The sequence below is a fragment of the Bos indicus genome, chromosome 13 (assembly GCF_029378745.1).
Source record: "Bos indicus isolate NIAB-ARS_2022 breed Sahiwal x Tharparkar chromosome 13, NIAB-ARS_B.indTharparkar_mat_pri_1.0, whole genome shotgun sequence".
Taxonomy (NCBI): domain Eukaryota; kingdom Metazoa; phylum Chordata; class Mammalia; order Artiodactyla; family Bovidae; genus Bos; species Bos indicus.
In genome coordinates, this window is record NC_091772.1 from 7238263 (window position 1) to 7255331 (window position 17069).

The 17069-nt window shown below is 34.2% G+C and overlaps 1 protein-coding gene across 3 annotated transcripts in view; it reads right to left on the reverse strand.

The window, feature by feature from the left end:
• The window catches only part of ESF1 (ESF1 nucleolar pre-rRNA processing protein homolog), a 65725-nt gene that overhangs the window by 43469 nt on the left and 5187 nt on the right, over window positions 1-17069 (reverse strand). For all 3 annotated transcript variants that reach the window (XM_019972883.2, XM_019972884.2, XM_019972882.2), the window contains exons 3-9: window positions 16121-16527; window positions 15409-15522; window positions 13307-13407; window positions 12172-12324; window positions 9352-9466; window positions 7572-7716; window positions 4210-4371 (exon numbers count right to left, since the gene is read on the reverse strand). In XM_019972883.2, coding sequence (XP_019828442.2) covers window positions 4210-4371; window positions 7572-7716; window positions 9352-9466; window positions 12172-12324; window positions 13307-13407; window positions 15409-15522; window positions 16121-16527 — 1197 coding nt within the window. The remainder of the gene's footprint in view (window positions 1-4209; window positions 4372-7571; window positions 7717-9351; window positions 9467-12171; window positions 12325-13306; window positions 13408-15408; window positions 15523-16120; window positions 16528-17069) is intronic.

Here is a 17069-nt window from a genome sequence, read left to right on the forward strand (position 1 = left end):
AGTTCATTAACGAAGGCTTAATATGCTAATTACATGTGCCATCTTATCTACTCATCAAAATGAGTCAGATAGGATACTTTTCTATTAATAGTGACACACTGAGATGGGAAACAATACCCCACATCAAAACAATGAATTACAGCTTTCCTTAAAAATCTTATAATTTAACATTTTAAATTATTTATAACATTAATAACATTGTATTCTCACATTTCCATGAGGAACTAAAATATCAACAGAAAATATAGTTCATTCTAGTTATTACACCATGTACCTGTTATCTGCCTCTCTTAATACTTACTCTTAAGGAATTAAAACTCCTAATGTTATTATACTGCATGCGTGCTAAGTCAATTCAGTTGTGTCCAATTCTTTGCAACCCTATGCACAGTAGCCCACCATGCTCTTCTGCCCATGGGATTCTCCAGGCAAGAATGATGGAGTGGGTTGCCACGCCCTCCTCCAGGGGATCTTCCTGAACTAGGGACTGAACCTGCGTGTCTTGCGTCTCCTGCACTGGCATGTGGGTTCTTTACCACTAGCACCACCTGGGAAGCACACTATATGGTGCAATCCAAGGTAAAAAAACAGGAAGTTTAAAGTCTAAATTTTTTTTTTAAATCAAGCTAAGCCATAGTCCAACAAGTGTTAGTAATTATTAAGAGTACTTATTATTTTTCTAAAGAGTTTAACATTTGGGAAATTCAAGTCACAGAAAACTGATGTGTGATAAAGTACAATCTTATACTGACCCTCTGTGGTTTACCGAAGTATAACATCAAAAAAGTTCTGTGGTTCACGATAATTGTTACCGGGAACATACATTCCTTAAGACACAAATTCAACAAAATACACCTATGACATGAATAGTACTCTGTACTATGAAAGTACACTTATAATACCTCGTAAAGCTACTGCTGCTGCTAAGTCACTTCAGTCGTGTCCGACTCTGTGTGACCCCACAGACGGCAGCCCACCAGGCTCCCCCATCCCTGGGATTCTCCAGGCAAGAACACTGGAGTGGGTTGCCATTTCCTTCTCCAATGCATGAAAGTGAAAAGTGAAAGTGAAGTCGCTCAGTCGTGTCCGACTCTTAGCGACTCCATGGACTGCAGCCTACCAGGCTTCTCCGTCCACGGGATTTTTCCAGGCAAGAGTACTGGAGTGGGGTGCCATTGCCTTCTCTGCCTCGTAAAGCTAGAAAGGTATTATTAGTCCCCCTTTCCAAATAAGTAAATCGAGATCCTGAAAGAGAAGTTCATTTGTCTCATCTAACATGTCAGTGTGTAACAGACCCCTTACATTCACACACACACAGAAAATGCACACACTTACTCATGTGCACAACCACACCAAGGATCTACAGGTTAATAATACCCCATATGGGGCCTTCAAAAAATACTGCGGTTACAGACTTTAAAAAAATGCATTATACAGCAGAATATCAATTTTCATTCGTTCAACTAAGAGCAAAAATTATATTGTGAATGTTGATGATAATTCCATGAACCTGGCACTTTCATCATTGTTGAAGGCACTAAAAACTGGTACAACCCCTTTGGAAAGCATTTGGTAATAATCTCAAGACACAAAAAGTGTCTGTGTCCTTTCCTAGTAATTCCATTTCTGGGAAGCTATCCTATGAAAATAATTCAAAATATGGAAAAAGCTATAGATTATTTATAACATTCTAGATGCTTGGCATCTGAGATTTAAATTTTGAGGCTTGGACACTGGTAGTTTCAACAGTTTGTGAGAGAACCACAGGTTGATCCACAGCATATGTCAAGTTGCTATGTGAGTGAGGAAGTCATGTTACTGACTGGTGAGTGAGTCTGACTGCCATTAGCTTCTCCTTGTGGTCTTTGCAGGTTCTCACATGCACTGACATTTCTAAAATAGGGGGCTGGGGAGGGAGGAGGAGCATCTTTGTTAAAAAATTGTTTTTATAAGTAAAAGACCCTAAAAGAGTAAGCCTATTACTTGGCTGGTGATGAAAGTAAAGAGATCTAAGAAAGTACTGATATTTTTGGCTTTGGGATTTGTAACAGCCTTAGATCACATTTCTTTTCAACGTCATGGGCCTACTGAAGTGAAAGATTAGAAATATTAAAATATGATTAATATTAGAAATATTATTTAATATTCACCAGTAGAGAAATGATAAATTAAACCACAATATCTAATCACTCAGTGGCTGAATAAGGGAAATGGAATTACAGATGATAATTTTCATTTTATATTTCAAAATATTTTACATGACATTAATATCACATCCACAAATAGCAAAGTCAAGATAAAAATGTACTGCTACATATCAGAGGGAACAGTTGCTAATTTATTACGAGCATTGCCCTGATAACACTAAGCTAAGGACACTGCAAGAAATGGAAACTATAGGCAAGTATTCCTCATTAATACAGGTGCAAAAATCTTTAACAAAACATTATTAAACTGAGTCTAGGAATAAAAAGAAGGATAATGCACCATGACTAAGTGAGGTTTATCCTAGGAAAACTGTATTGCTTAAATCTTCCTATGCATCACTTTTTGGTATTTCTCACTATATAAACTATATTAAATATTTTATCTCTCTAAAATATTTAATAGAAAACTTTCAATCAAATTTATTTTAAATCTTCTTTCTTATAATATCACCTGGGTATCTCAATTTAAAACATATTCATTTAAAATATCTTCATTCAGTAAGCTCATCCTAAGATTAGAATTAAGCTACAATTTCAACATATTTGATTTAAAAGATAGACTCCAACATTTCTTAGAATCATTAACCCAAGGACCTCAAGTAAAAAAATTTCTTCACACATCTCTGAGTGGTAGGTTCAAACTGCCTTACTGTGAAATTTACTGACAAAGGATACTCAATCCCTTAATGCAGCCTTTACTGAACAATTCTAACAACACAGAGAATTCCTTTATACTACCTTGAAACCTTTCATTCAACTTTTATCCACTTGTGAAACACTGACTTCTGAGGTAGTAACTGAGATTAAGTCTTCATTTATATACTTATCATGCAAGTACTTGAAAATATTAAGTCACTTTAGATTCTTCCTCTCCAGGCTACATTAATTGTGGTCCCTTAGCCACTGTTCATATGCTAATACTACTAAACTTCATTTTTTCTTTTCACCACTTCTCGCAAAAGCCAAACATTTAAAACAAATGGGTTAAAACACAGCACCGAATTCTTAGAGAACATGTAGGAGACATATGGACATCCTGATAAATTTACTGTAAGAACCTATCCTCAAATATCGAATTATGCTAGTCTCCCCCCTCCATAAAAACAATCTATGAAAACACATATTTTACTCTCAGTGCAAAAACAAATGAGTTGTAAGAAACAGAACTAAATGAATACAGAACACTTAACTTTTAAGCAATGGTGTTATTAACAGTATTCTTTCATCTAGAGACAAACTGAGGCTAAAATAATTGAAATATTGCCAAAAATCATATTTATCTTTAAGATATACATAAAAATCAATAATTCGCAAACACAGTATTATTCACAAAGATACATGCTGATTTGCCCAGGACTGTTAAGAAAAAATATCTATGTTAGAAAATTACCCTCATTTATCCTCTTACCTTGGTTTAGCATTGACAAAGGTTTTAATTATTATTGTAGTAGTATTTTACTACTCTAAAAAGTTCCTGAATCCTTCAAGGCAGTTATAAAATTCATAATGCTATATATACTTCTTGGACTATCCAAGAATATTTAAAAATTGTGTTAATTGAGATGGAAAACTACGTATTACATATTTTGTGTTAGTGAATCTTCACTAAGTAAAGTCTACTAGTGGTTACTAGAGAAAAATTCACTTATGAATTACATATTTTGAAAAGAAGTTTAATGACTTTAGAATACATGGTGCCTGGAATCAAGTTTCTACATTCTGAGAACACTGGAATCAAGCCTAGGAAAGGCCTACTTTCATAAATGGGTAATTTATAGTGAGTAAATTAAAGAAACCAAGAATAAGCCAGTAAGAGTCTAAAACAGTAGCCCCAAAGTGAATTAAATGATGTATGCAAATATTATATTAACTTCCTCACAAAAACGTTTCCTGAAAATGTGATTTTTTTAAGTTAATTTTTCCAAAGAATTGATCTTCTTTTCTATTTGATGTCCCCAAATGAAGGAAAACAGTGAACATTTGGTTAGTATCTAATTCTTACCTGGAACCCACTTAATTTCCATTTCCATATCATTTTCTTTGCTTTTCTTTTCTTTGTCTTGAATAACTTGTAAGAGTTGCCTATATTTAGCAATTTGTTCTTCATCATCCTTCTGACTTTTTTTTGTTTTCCCATCTTCTTCTACACTGACTCCATCATCACCTAACAAAAAAAATCAATTTAACTGAATATACAGAAATAATTTCACTTCTAACTTCACTGTTCAATCTCAGCCACTGCAGCACTCTTCTCAAAGCTGTCAGGTACACTATAACAGCAGAATATCAAAATCAGACTTAAACTTAACACAAAATGAATTAAGTGACTTAACTCTTATTTACAATAAAAGATCAGCTGCAATATAAGTTAGTACAGTGATAACAGTATACTTGGGAATCTCTGTTTTTACTAAAATTCGTATCTCAAAATAATCGTGTAGTCATGTAACATCCTTGAACTTCTCCACCCTATAAGCAAGATAGCAGGGATGGCATTTTTTCCCCCTTTATGTCTCCTACCATCTAACACATATATGGTCAATAAAAGGAGTCTCAGTAGTGCTGGGATGCATCTGATACATGGACTTAGCTGTTCAATGACACAGATAAAGGAAGCTGCCTGTTATCTAAAACAAAGAGTAACGAGTCCTTTCCACGTGATAATGAGCAAGCATACTTACTCTCAGGGTCTCATTAGCACACAAAGAATAAAAATGAACAAATTAGAAGCTTGTGATTTAATTTTCCCATGTGGAAAAAGCTTCACATTTCCATTTCCCAATTTTATAAAAATAATCATAATACAAAGGAACAGTGTAAAATTCACGGGCAACAAATACCAAAGAAACTAATACGTGAAAAGTTTGTTTGCTATGTATTTCCACTGTAATTCTCCACGTCAAAACAGAAATTAAGAACCTAGGTTTTAATGCAAAACATACAGACTAACTGAATTGAGTAAATGTCCTCAGTAAAGGGAAATTTTACAGAAGACCCTCTCTTCTATGAGCTATAACTAACTGGTCACTAAATACATCCAATATTAAGCATTTAGCTTGAAACATCAATGTTAATAGATTGTCCTTACATCTTCAAAAGGTGACGTGAAAAAAATTGGTTAAATAAATGTTTTTATAGGTTTTTTTCCTCTGAATGAATAAAAAATAGTCCACAACATTCTTTCCATCCTGTCACACTTTTACATTTTCACTTGAACAGCTGAAATTCATTTTTTTCCTGTTTGTGCTTTATGCCACAATAATAATGTTGGATGGAATTCTGTCATGTATCCCGTAATTCAATGGATAAAACATCAGGAACGCATTAACAAAATGGCAATGTATTTCTTTCTATTAAAAGCTTACTTCTGAAAACATAATTAGAAGCAAGCTGCTTCCAGGTTGAGATTTTAGTGGTAAGTCTCTGATGGCCTACTTTAAATTGATTTTTTCCAGTACTAAAATTTTACTTTCTGAAGCTCTAAAATGTGGGTTAACTCATGTAAGTCTGTTTTCTCCCAATTCAAGGACAATACTTTGTGAAAGACTTAATTCTATATAAGGAGTGAAAAAAAACTGTAACAGTAAGAAGCCCTGGTATGATCTCTTATAAACTACAATAGGAACATCCAGTAACTTCAAAGCATTCAAATATACTAATGTATCTATCAGAGATACTAAATTATAGATTATAGTAAGCTTGCAATCAATTAAAATACTGAAGAAAAATGCATGTTTTTAAAAACTTAATTAGTACATTTCAAACAAAAAGCCATTAATCCTTAAAGTTTTAGAAGTAAAAATATACGATATGAGGTAGTATGCTAAGACTTTACATATGTTATCCCAATCTTTTCAACCACGAGCAGGTACTATTATGATCCCCATTTCATAGCTACGAAAAGAAAGGCACTGGGGCAAAGAAAATCTAACCCAAGCCTCAAAGTTATTTTAAAAAGAAAGAAGAAAACTTCAAAGAACGGACAAATTAGTGAAGAATTACCAAATCAAAATTAAGGAGAAGATGATCATTATCGAGAGGACCCCATTGCCCTGAATGCACGTACTAGTCTACCAAACAAATAGCCCTGAGACTAACCGACAGTTTTGGCAGTCTCACAGGCCAGTAAGACAAAAGTTAAAAAACCAACTAGTACCCCATATTTAAATAAGTAGGGACCCCGAAAGATATACTCCAGGGCAAGGATCAACCAGAAGTAGACTAGCATAGAAGGACAGTGGATTAAAAAAATACAGGAGAGAAACAACATGGAAGTTACAGTGAAAAGATTCAATATATATTTAATTGAAGTCCAGGGAAGGGGGAAGAAATACCTGAATAGATAATGGCTGAAAGATACCATGCCACAAATTCAAGAAACCCAACAAACCCCAAGCATAATAAATTTAAAAAATCTATTCTTAGTTCATATTAAAATTGCAGAAAGACAGAAAGAGAAAACTTTTAAATGCAAAGAATAAAATCCAGACAACCTTCAAAAGACTGAAGAAAGTAGACTGACAGCTGACGTCTCAAAAACAACAAATCAGAAGCCAGGGGAATATTACCATCAATGTGGGAACAAGAGGACTGTCCACCTAGAATTTTTTTTTAATCAAGAAAATATATTCACAAATAAAGGCAAAATAAGGACATATTTAGACCAAACTAAAATTCAATTTTGGAAATTACAACAAATATACTTAAGGTAGAAAGAAAATGATCCCAAACAGAAGTATTAGATTTAGAAAAGAACAAGGAGCAAAAGAAGTAGGGAAAATGTGAGTAAATGTAAACAAAACAATAATATTAATGTCCTACGGTACTTAAGAAGTAAAGCACACAGAATAGCATGAAAGCTCTTTTAAGATTCCTTGTATTCTCTAGGAGGGTAAAAATATTAATTAGTATTCAACTTTAATAAGGATGCAAGTCACAATTTCTAGGATAATCACTAAATGAACAGGAAGAGTCTACTTTGTAAACTAACTGAGCAGAAAAACAGTATGTAAAAGATAACCCAAAAGCTCTTAGTTTAAAAAAGGTATGGTAATAAAGCATTTTACTTGTTTAGGTGATTGCATAACTGTAAGAATCATGTGTCGTCTAAAAGACCAGACCCTTTTTTTGTTGAGGATAGGGTTTTAAAAAAAGTGTCTTTGGTTGAAGAAATTCAGGCTAAGAAAATATCTCTAAATAAAAAACTTCAATTACTATCTATAAGTATATATAATACTGTACATGTGAGCATACTTCACAGGCAATTTAAGGATTAGATATTCTCTTTCAAGCTACTGCCAAAGACATATTGTCATTCGTAAGTCTAGGCTAAGTATTCAAATGCTTACAAAAGCAGACAAATACCTTGTGCTTCCTCCATTTCCTCTTCATCTTCACTAGAAGAAGCTAAATAGGCTTGAAAATCCATGTCCAAAAGTTCTTCCTTTTTAAATCTCCTGTTGAGTGTTGTAATTCTTTCATGATCAGTCTCATCCCAAGTGATCTCCACCTTCCACCAAATAAGAAAAAATAACATATAAAAATGGAAATGTCAGCAACCCAAACTTGTAAAGAATACTTATTGTTAATGTGGATGTTTAACAGTAAACAGTAAAAAGACATACTAAAATCAATAATATATAACATGCTTAGGGCAAAAGTTTCTACCTGTGGAAAGGGAAGCATTTCAGTTAACCTGTGTCTGTATCCTAACTCTCTACTATATACAAGGCACTTCATTGCTGGGAGTAAAAATTCATCAGTATGGACTGACTGTGGTGAAAACAGGAAACTGCACTAGTGAAAAAGTTACCATTATTATGAATGAGTCAAAACATGTTTTTCACCTGGAGTTCTAGGCATTTCAAGAGGTCTACAAACTGAAATTTCCTGATAAAGCTTTTAGAACAATCTCAGTGTGGTCCTTTTTCCAAAAGAGATTAAAAGCCACTGATTAGAAAGGCATTTACTGGTTGAAAGCACAGGAAACCCTCATGACACAGGAATTTATCTATAACATGATCGGTCTGGTGACATGTTCCTGTCCTCTACGAAGCCCCCATTCTGAGTCTTGTTAGAGATTTAATCTCCATCACAGGGCAGGTTCCACATCCTTACTTTTTTTCCCCCTCAAGCTAATCTCCCCAGATCAGAACATAAGAGATCCAATTCTTAAAATAACTGCCATTGTTGGAGAAATTACTGCTAGTTCCACAATTCAGAATTATTCCTATTCTGATCATTAAGACTGAGCTGAGGACCACAAAATCACTTCTGAACTGAGACAGACATGGATGATACAGCTAGGCCATAGGAACTCAAGACTGGCTGACCAGATAGGCCTGCCTAGTTTTTAGGCTTGAAAATAACATGATCCTAGGTTTTGTGTGACTGAATCTTTCAGACTTCACTTACTGCACACTGGTGGGGTTTCCCTATACTCGGTAACTAATCATGGCCACACAGTGTCCGCAGGCTGCAGGTGGCAGATACAGCAGCTCTCTGCCACCGGGCTGGCCTCAGAAGAGCACGCTGGTTTGTCACAAGAAAGGCAATGAGAAGCCTGTGTGGCTGCTGCAGAGTTCAGCTGTGGGTAAAAGGTACATGGGGCAGGAGAGCAGACAAGCTAGGCAGCTGAGTAACAAACTAATTCAATAAAAATCTTTTGGCTGTTTATTATTAAGCATTACTGTGACACTGAAGTAGAATTATTCTACTTCTATTGTTTTTACAATCTGGGGTCATATCTGCAGAAAAAAATGTGTCCCTATTTTAAATTTGCACTGTTTCTAACTGTGATTTGAAGTAGTGTTAGCTCCTTGCCCCTACTCCCTAGGATACTAATAACTGACATATTACATTAAAGAATCTAGTTAAGTAAGACTGTATGGGAAAGATAGAAGAGAAAAAAGAAACATTTGCAGATGATTGACTCAGCCTTAAAGGCGTAACAAAAATCTGGAAACAGGTTCAAATAGATGGGGTAGATAAAAATGCAAATACACTTGTGTTTCATTTCTATTTGTACTTATGCATTAAAACTTTGAATACTTTCCATTTCTAAAGATGCTATAAGTAAATAACAAAGTCTTTTCTTAAAGCAACAACAGAGTCCAGCTATATACTTTCTAAAGTGAAGAAATACCGTTGATGTTCCCATTGCAGCAGATGTGAAATATTTTGGTTTATATGCTGTTAAATCCACTTCTGAGGCTACATCCTTGGGCTCATCATCAAAAGTAATATCATCTGGTATAAACCTAAGAAACAAAGGAAAAAAAAGAATTCATTTAAACACATGCTGCAGTGATAAACAACCGGAGTTTAGATTGTCTTCTAATTAAGTAGAGTTTATACATATAGACCACATAGAGGTTCTACAGAACACACATGCAGATGAAGTAAACAATGTTAGAAATAATCTTGGCACAAAACTTTTGAAATTCATAAGCTATAAATCTGTAATTCCACTAAATCTAAGTGAACTCTGTAGGTAGAAACCCTGCATTAGGAGTTCAGTTAATGTGAGTCTGGTGTAAACACACATGAGTCCCTCATGCTTCAAAAAGACCTAGATTCCTGATAACACAGTCACTGACTTGCTTCATGATATTCTGAAGATCAGACAGAATTATCAAAGGGGAAGTACTCTGAAAATAAAGTATCATACGAACAAGATATCACTGAAATAATGAAAAGCTTAAGGCTGATTCTTCAACACTAAAAATTTTAATATTATCTTATAATTTCTGTCACAAATAATAGCAGTTAAATGTAAATTAGCGACTGTAACTGTTTGACAATTCTTAGCCATCAGGCTAATGAACGGGAGGAAAAAAGCAAAGAGAAATGATCCATGGTTATTATATTTAGGTTCTATCATTTTCATAAATTTTATTTTCACACACACAAAAAAGCATGAGCTATATATTGCACCAAAAATGATATTTGAGGGAAGGAATGAAAAATTAAGGTTCATTAGGTCTACAGAATATCCTCTACCGCATACACTTTTGCACAGATTTAGTAGAAGAAACATAACCATCTGAGATCAATATTTTAAACATTGTCAATAGGCATGATTTTGAGGTAGATGAATAAAGAGTTCCCTAGATAGTAGGATAGCAGCAGAAAACTCAATTTTCTTTTATGAAGAAAATATATGACAAAACAGGGGATGTAAGTTTTTCCCATGGTCATTGATCTTGTTTTCTAGGTACTGCCAGAGGTTATTCTAACACTGCATGGAAGTGTCCCAAAAAGGAAAAGAAAGAACAAAATGATCCTGAGAAGAATATGTAAACGTGAACTCATGACAGGCGGTCTGACATTCTAATGTTTAGTAACTACAATTAATACATTTAAAACAAGCACCTCCTTTTGAAATTATTAAAAAGAGAAGGAAACAGCTTGTTTGATGAGTTAGGTTTTTCTTGCTATATACTTAAGCATGCTAAAATCTTACCCCAAACTATCAATGCAAAAAATTTTATTTGTATTTTTCTTTTTTTTTTCTTTTATTTTTAAACTTTACATAATTGTATTAGTTTTGCCAAATATCAAAATGAATCCGCCACAGGTATACGTGTTCCCCATCCATGAGTCAGAATGCTTTTGAAGTATGAAAGCCAGTGACTATCAACTGATGCATTTTTTTTTTCCCCTAAAATATTTCATCTTGACAAGAAAGTCTCTAACAAACTTGGATAGCAGGAGGGAGGTTCAAGAGGTAGAAGATAAAAAAAGAAAAAAAAAAGAATCAATGATTGTGAAGCATGATCTTAATACACTGATGTGTCTATGTATTAGTCACCTGCTGCTGCTAAGTCACTTCAGCCCTGTCTGACTCTGTGCGACCCCATAGACAGCAGCCTACCAGGCTCCCCCGTCCCTGGGATTCTCCAGGCAAGAACACTGGAGTGGGGTGCCATTGCCTTCTCCGGTATTAGTCGCTTAGTTGTGTGCAACTCTTTGTGACCCCATGGGCTGTAAGCTGCCAGGATCTTCTGTCCATGCAATTCTCCAGGCAAGAATACTGGAGTGGGTTGCCATTTCCTACTCCAGGGGATATTCCCAATGCAGGGATTGAACCCAGGTCTCCTGGACTGCAAGCAGACTCCTTACTGTCTGAGCCACCAGAGAAGCCTTAATATACTGATAATTTAAAATTAAAAATCTTAAAAAAAAAAAAAGTGATTTCTATTGACAGTGTCACAGTAGAATGGTTTACTGGGTTCAAGGAACTAGGTTAATGATCAAATGGTACGACAGTTTAGCTTCCTGGTTTCCTTAGAACAGACATTCCCAACCACGTAAGGTTTTTCAGCTTGGGTCAGTGATCCTGAGCACATGGTGGAAATAATGCCCAAGTCTGAAGACAAGGCCAGCAAGACCATCTACTCATCAGCACTGTCCAACAGAACTTTCTATGATGATGTCATCAAAGTTCTGTTTCTTTTCTGCCCAACATGTGGCCATTAAGTACTTGAAATGTGTCCAGTGTGACTAGGCAGATGAATTTTAAATTTTTTAAGTTTTTAATTAAATGTAAATAAGCCAGACATGATTGCTGGCTACTGTACCAGACAGCACGGATCAAGAGACACTAGTCTATTAGCAAATGCCTTTGCCTCCACCTCAATGCTTTTGGTAAAGTTACTTCACTCTGGTTCCCTAGTTCTAAAAGACAGCTGCCAAGAAATATCATTGCATAAAACCCGCCATCCTAAAAACACATCTGACATATCTGAAAGCACATAAATGTGAGGTGACTTCTGTCTAACACTTTAGCATTTTCTCATTTCAGTTTTCTTTCTTAAGAGTGATGTGCTACAAGAGCATTCTACTAAAAGGGAGAAATCCTCTTAGAAAATGAAGCAACAGAGAGCACTACCAATTCTAATATCTCAGTTCTTACAGTTACATTGTGCTACAAGAATAAACTGGTACCACACACACGAATTACCTTAGATCTACAAACGAACAACTACTTTCGAATTCCAGGCCATCACAATCCTCATAAATTTTAGCAGCTGTTTCAGGAGAATCACAGTCTACTACTGCATAATAGTATTTCAGTCGTTTGAATTGATAATCTCTCAGTTTTTCTCTAGAGGCCCTAAAAAGGGGGAAAAAATCATTAGGTTTACTTAAACAGGAACACAAATACCTCTCTCCTTGTAAAAAAGAAATGTAACTGTTCCAAGAAAAACATATTACAAACTGGCTTTTATTATAATCCATCTTCCTTTATGAATAGCCTTCTTGCCTAACATTAAATACTTACGCACAATTTATTATTTTGACAAGGTACAGACTAGGGATTTTGACTGGAATTTTGTATTTAGAAAAAAGAAAGCAAGAATTACACGTGGCTACCTATAATTTTAATTTTTAGAAGAGATTATTTTTTGTTTGTTTGATTACCATATACAGCTTTCTCAAGTAAATCCACTGAGGAGGACCACTGCAGTATAACATATGCTAGGAAAGCACTAGCTTTTATTATAAACAAATACCTGATCTTATAAAACTTTATTTATGTGTTGTCAAGACTAAATGGTATTTAAGTTCAACTTACTTAACTCTAGCTTATTCTTTGAGGGTCTTCATCTGGCAAATAAAAATTTGCCACCAATTTTTATTAAGTGCACATATAGCTCCACCTAGTGGATTCAAAAGTACTTAAAATTTATTTCTCTACATTATGATGATTAAGAACTTTATTATTCTTGCATTCTTATATTTTTCTATTTAACTAAGATAAATTATATAATTTGGAGGTAAATAGTTTCAATGCTCTTTACATAGAAATCAACATCTAAGAAAAAAAGCAAAATTTATTGATTCAGGTTTAACCATGAAATGTTTTTCAAAACTGCAATAATTACTTTCATGAATACAGAAATATAAATATATACAGAAAATGTGTTTGGAATACTGTGTCACTTCTGGCAGACTTTAACTTTCTTTGCAATCTATTTTAACCATGAATGGCACAAATATAAACTTTAGTTTCAATTATGAAAGTGACCAGAATTCTGAATTAGTGACACAAACTCATATGAGGTTTAGTTTTATTTTCTGGAGTGTTTTAATACCAGTCCTTTTCAGGAGCATCTTCAGGAATGCTTAATAACTCCACTGGTCCTTGAACGTGCTCTTCCTTCATCCTCTCCTTTCCAAACTCTGAAGGATATATCTAAACAAACAAAAAAATAAGATCAAAGTAATTTATACTTCCCTTTTCTCAAAATATACAGACCTTTGAAGGTCAGGAACTCTAAACAACTGGACAGAATGCAAACAGCAAGAATGGCACATACATACACGCTCCCATGTGTGAAAAATGACTGGATAAAATAATCTGAATTAAATCTTTGGTATTTTTTTTTATCCCGGCTACTATTGAGAGTCAGGAAATATAATCATATTAACCTGCAGTGTTTTGTTACTACCAGGCTTAATATTCATTTATTAACTAATGTATGCTTTTTTCAGTTGTCTGAAATATGTAATTTATCGACTAGGGAATCCAAGTTTTTCTCACTAATCTAAGTTGCATAAAACAGGTTTGGTTTTGTTTTTTTCTATGAAGCCAAGCCAGGTTTATTCTAATATGTCTATAAATAATAATACTATAACTATAAATAATAATACTATATTTAAAAATAATTAATCCACAATGCATGTGAGACAGGATGATGCAGGGCAACAGATGTAAACCATAACAGGTTTCAATGTAGAGGTTTTTAGCATATATGCAGTCACATGTTGATTCTTTGTGGTTTTTCCTCTTTATAAGTCCAGTGATTCCTACTGTCCATCTCCTAAAATATAAGATTTAACAAAAACACCATTCTATTTCAATTCTGCCTACAGTTTGACTTTTAATTTTTTTCTGGAATTTTTAAATTTTTAAATTTTTAAATTTTCATCTGGCTATCATTTGGGAGACGTGAAAGTGAAAGTCGCTCAGTCGTGTCCGACTCTTTGTAACCCCATGGACTATACCATCCATGGAATTCTCCAGGCCAGAAAGGGAGCGGGTAGTCTTTCCCTTCTCCACGGGATCTTCCCAACCCAAGGATCGAACCCAAGTCTCCCACACTGCAGGTGGATTCTTTACCAGCTGAGCCACAAGGAAAGCACAAGAATACTGGAGTGGGTAGCCTATCCCTTCTTCAGGGGATCTTCCCGACCCAGGAATTGAACCGGGGTCTCCTATATTGCAGGTGGATTCTTTACGAACTGGGCTATGAGGGAAGCCTTAGTTGTCCCTACGCTCTACCCAAAACTGAAAACTTCTGCAACATTATAAAATGTTGTGATGTTGTAACTGGTAGGGTAAATCCTTTTATACTGCTATGATTTCTCAAAGACTTATGAGTCATTCTCACTTGTTTATTCTTTTAGATAACTAATGGCAACCTTTTTCTTAACTTTCATTTGCACTGAGATTTTGACTGAAACTATACTAAAACTATAGAACTGATATCTTAAATATTTAAACTGAACAACAGTAATTTAGAGTTGCTTCAGGCACTGTAGTAGATACTTCGTATGATCTGCTTTTCGTTGAATCCTTACCACTACCTTAAGAAATACTACTGTTATATCTACTTAGAGGAGAAAACACATTTGAGAAATAATCAATAAAATGCACAAGATCATATAGCATGTGTCAGAATCAAGATTTGAATACAGGTCTGTCACACTGCAAAGTCTAGAGTCTTAATCACTATGTGGGCTTTCTAGAAATACGGTATCTCACAATTTTTCATGTATTATTTATCGAGTGTTATAGCTTACTTCATATAGGTTGTGTTTATAAGGTAATTTGTAAGATTTTTATGTATTTCTGCTGTTAGTAAAAATAGAATGTTACTTGTTAATGTTAGTAATGAAACTTTTTTTTTTAAATATTTATCTTATACCCTGTCCCTTTACTGAGCTTTATTATAATAGCTTTTCAACTGATTACTTTGGTTTTCATAATTAAACACAATCATATAACCAATCAATAATTTTACCTGTTCCTTTCTTACCTTCACACTTGTTTCATCAGTTTTGTGTCTAACTGTATTGGAACAACTTTCAGATTAATTATTTTCCTTAAAAGGAAAACTATGACTATAAAAAAAAGGGATTTAACTTAGAATGCTTAGAAATACTTCAAAATGAAATTGAAGTAAATTCTCACCTTTACAGAAAATATAACACCTCCTTTAGGTTTAAATGAATTGAACAAAGCCAGCAAATCTTTTGCCTTCAATCTATCCCAGTCCATGTTGCAAACTGCTAATCGACACGTAATCTAAAAAATGACAAAAATTACTTATTATATAATCTATATCATTCCCAATGCTTGCAAAATTAAGATAGTAAATATAATGCCTATCATGAAAGCATTAATATAGTATTTATCTAAGTGATTTCAGTATGTAAAAGGAAACTTCAGATAAGCAACACAACAGTAAAACTGTAAACAGAAAAGCACTCTCTTATTTGGTTCTTAGTTCTTGAATCAGAACATGAGGATGAGCTGATTCTTTAACTACCAAGTTTATTAAGCTATTTTGCCACCCATGAGTGAGTAGGAAAGTTTAATATATTAATCTATAGCATTTCTAATAGGTACAGTAGGAACTGATACACACTTCTAGTTAAAACAACAATTTTTAAAAAATTTCACGACTTCTAATCATTTATATAGAAATTCACCCCTAACTGCTGGAACAGATATTAACTTTATATAGGTATATTCTGTATCAAGAAGTTTTAATCAGAATCACCATCAAGACTTATTATTTACCAATAAAGCTTTTCCTTATTAATTTAATTACATTAATCCTACCATCCATAACAGCTACTTATACTCTTGACAAAATAATCTTATTTGATCAAAAGGTTACCTCATCAGCCCGAGGAGCATCTTTATCTAATTCTCTCCAAGCATGCTCAAAACCAGATTCCTCTGGAAGTAAATCTGCCATATCGTCTTCATCTTCAGAACTGGTTTCTATATTTCCTTTGCCCCTCGCAAGATCAGGGCCACTGTTGCTTTCATCATCATCCTCACTATCATCTTCCTCATCATTTCCAATTCCTCCATCATCATCATCATCATCATCATCTTCTTCATCATGAAGATCAGCAGCAGCAGCCCTACAAATGCCTGTAATTTCATCTTCAGATTCTTCATCACTTCCTGTTTCACTAGCACTTTCTGAATCTTCCTCCAGAGCATCTTTGTCAAACCTTTTACCACCTGTTGAGTCTTCATGACCATCGCTGTCTCTTGCCATTATGAATGGAACCACTGCAGAAAGGTCAAAGGAGAAATTAAGAAAATGTAAACGATGTATTAAATTAAATCCAAGTTATTTTGACCTCAAATCCAGTAAAAATCTAATTTCCATGAAGCAGACTAAAGGAAAATATAAATTCAACACAATTCATGCCTAACCAAGTGAAGTTTTGTTAGGAGAAAGAGTTAGGAACTAAGCTTTATTTCAGTATCACAAGAGTGGGGTGTAATAAAAGATAACTAACCAGCAGATGTGAAAAAGCCAAAAAAGGGCATTAACCTAAGTTCTATAAATGGGATCAGAAAACTACCACAATTATGAAAGTAAATTAGTACAAGATAAGCATCAGAATTCATTTTTAAACAACTTGCTTAAAATAACACCTTGGGGATACATTTCTATCTAGTATTGCAATAATTCTTAAGCATCAGTTATTATCACACAATGTTCATGATTTTTGCCTATCACTGACATTTTTCATGAAGCTGTTTTTTTAATTAAAATTAGCAGCTTGTTCTAAACACTATCCCTGAAGTCACAGATTTCATATGTC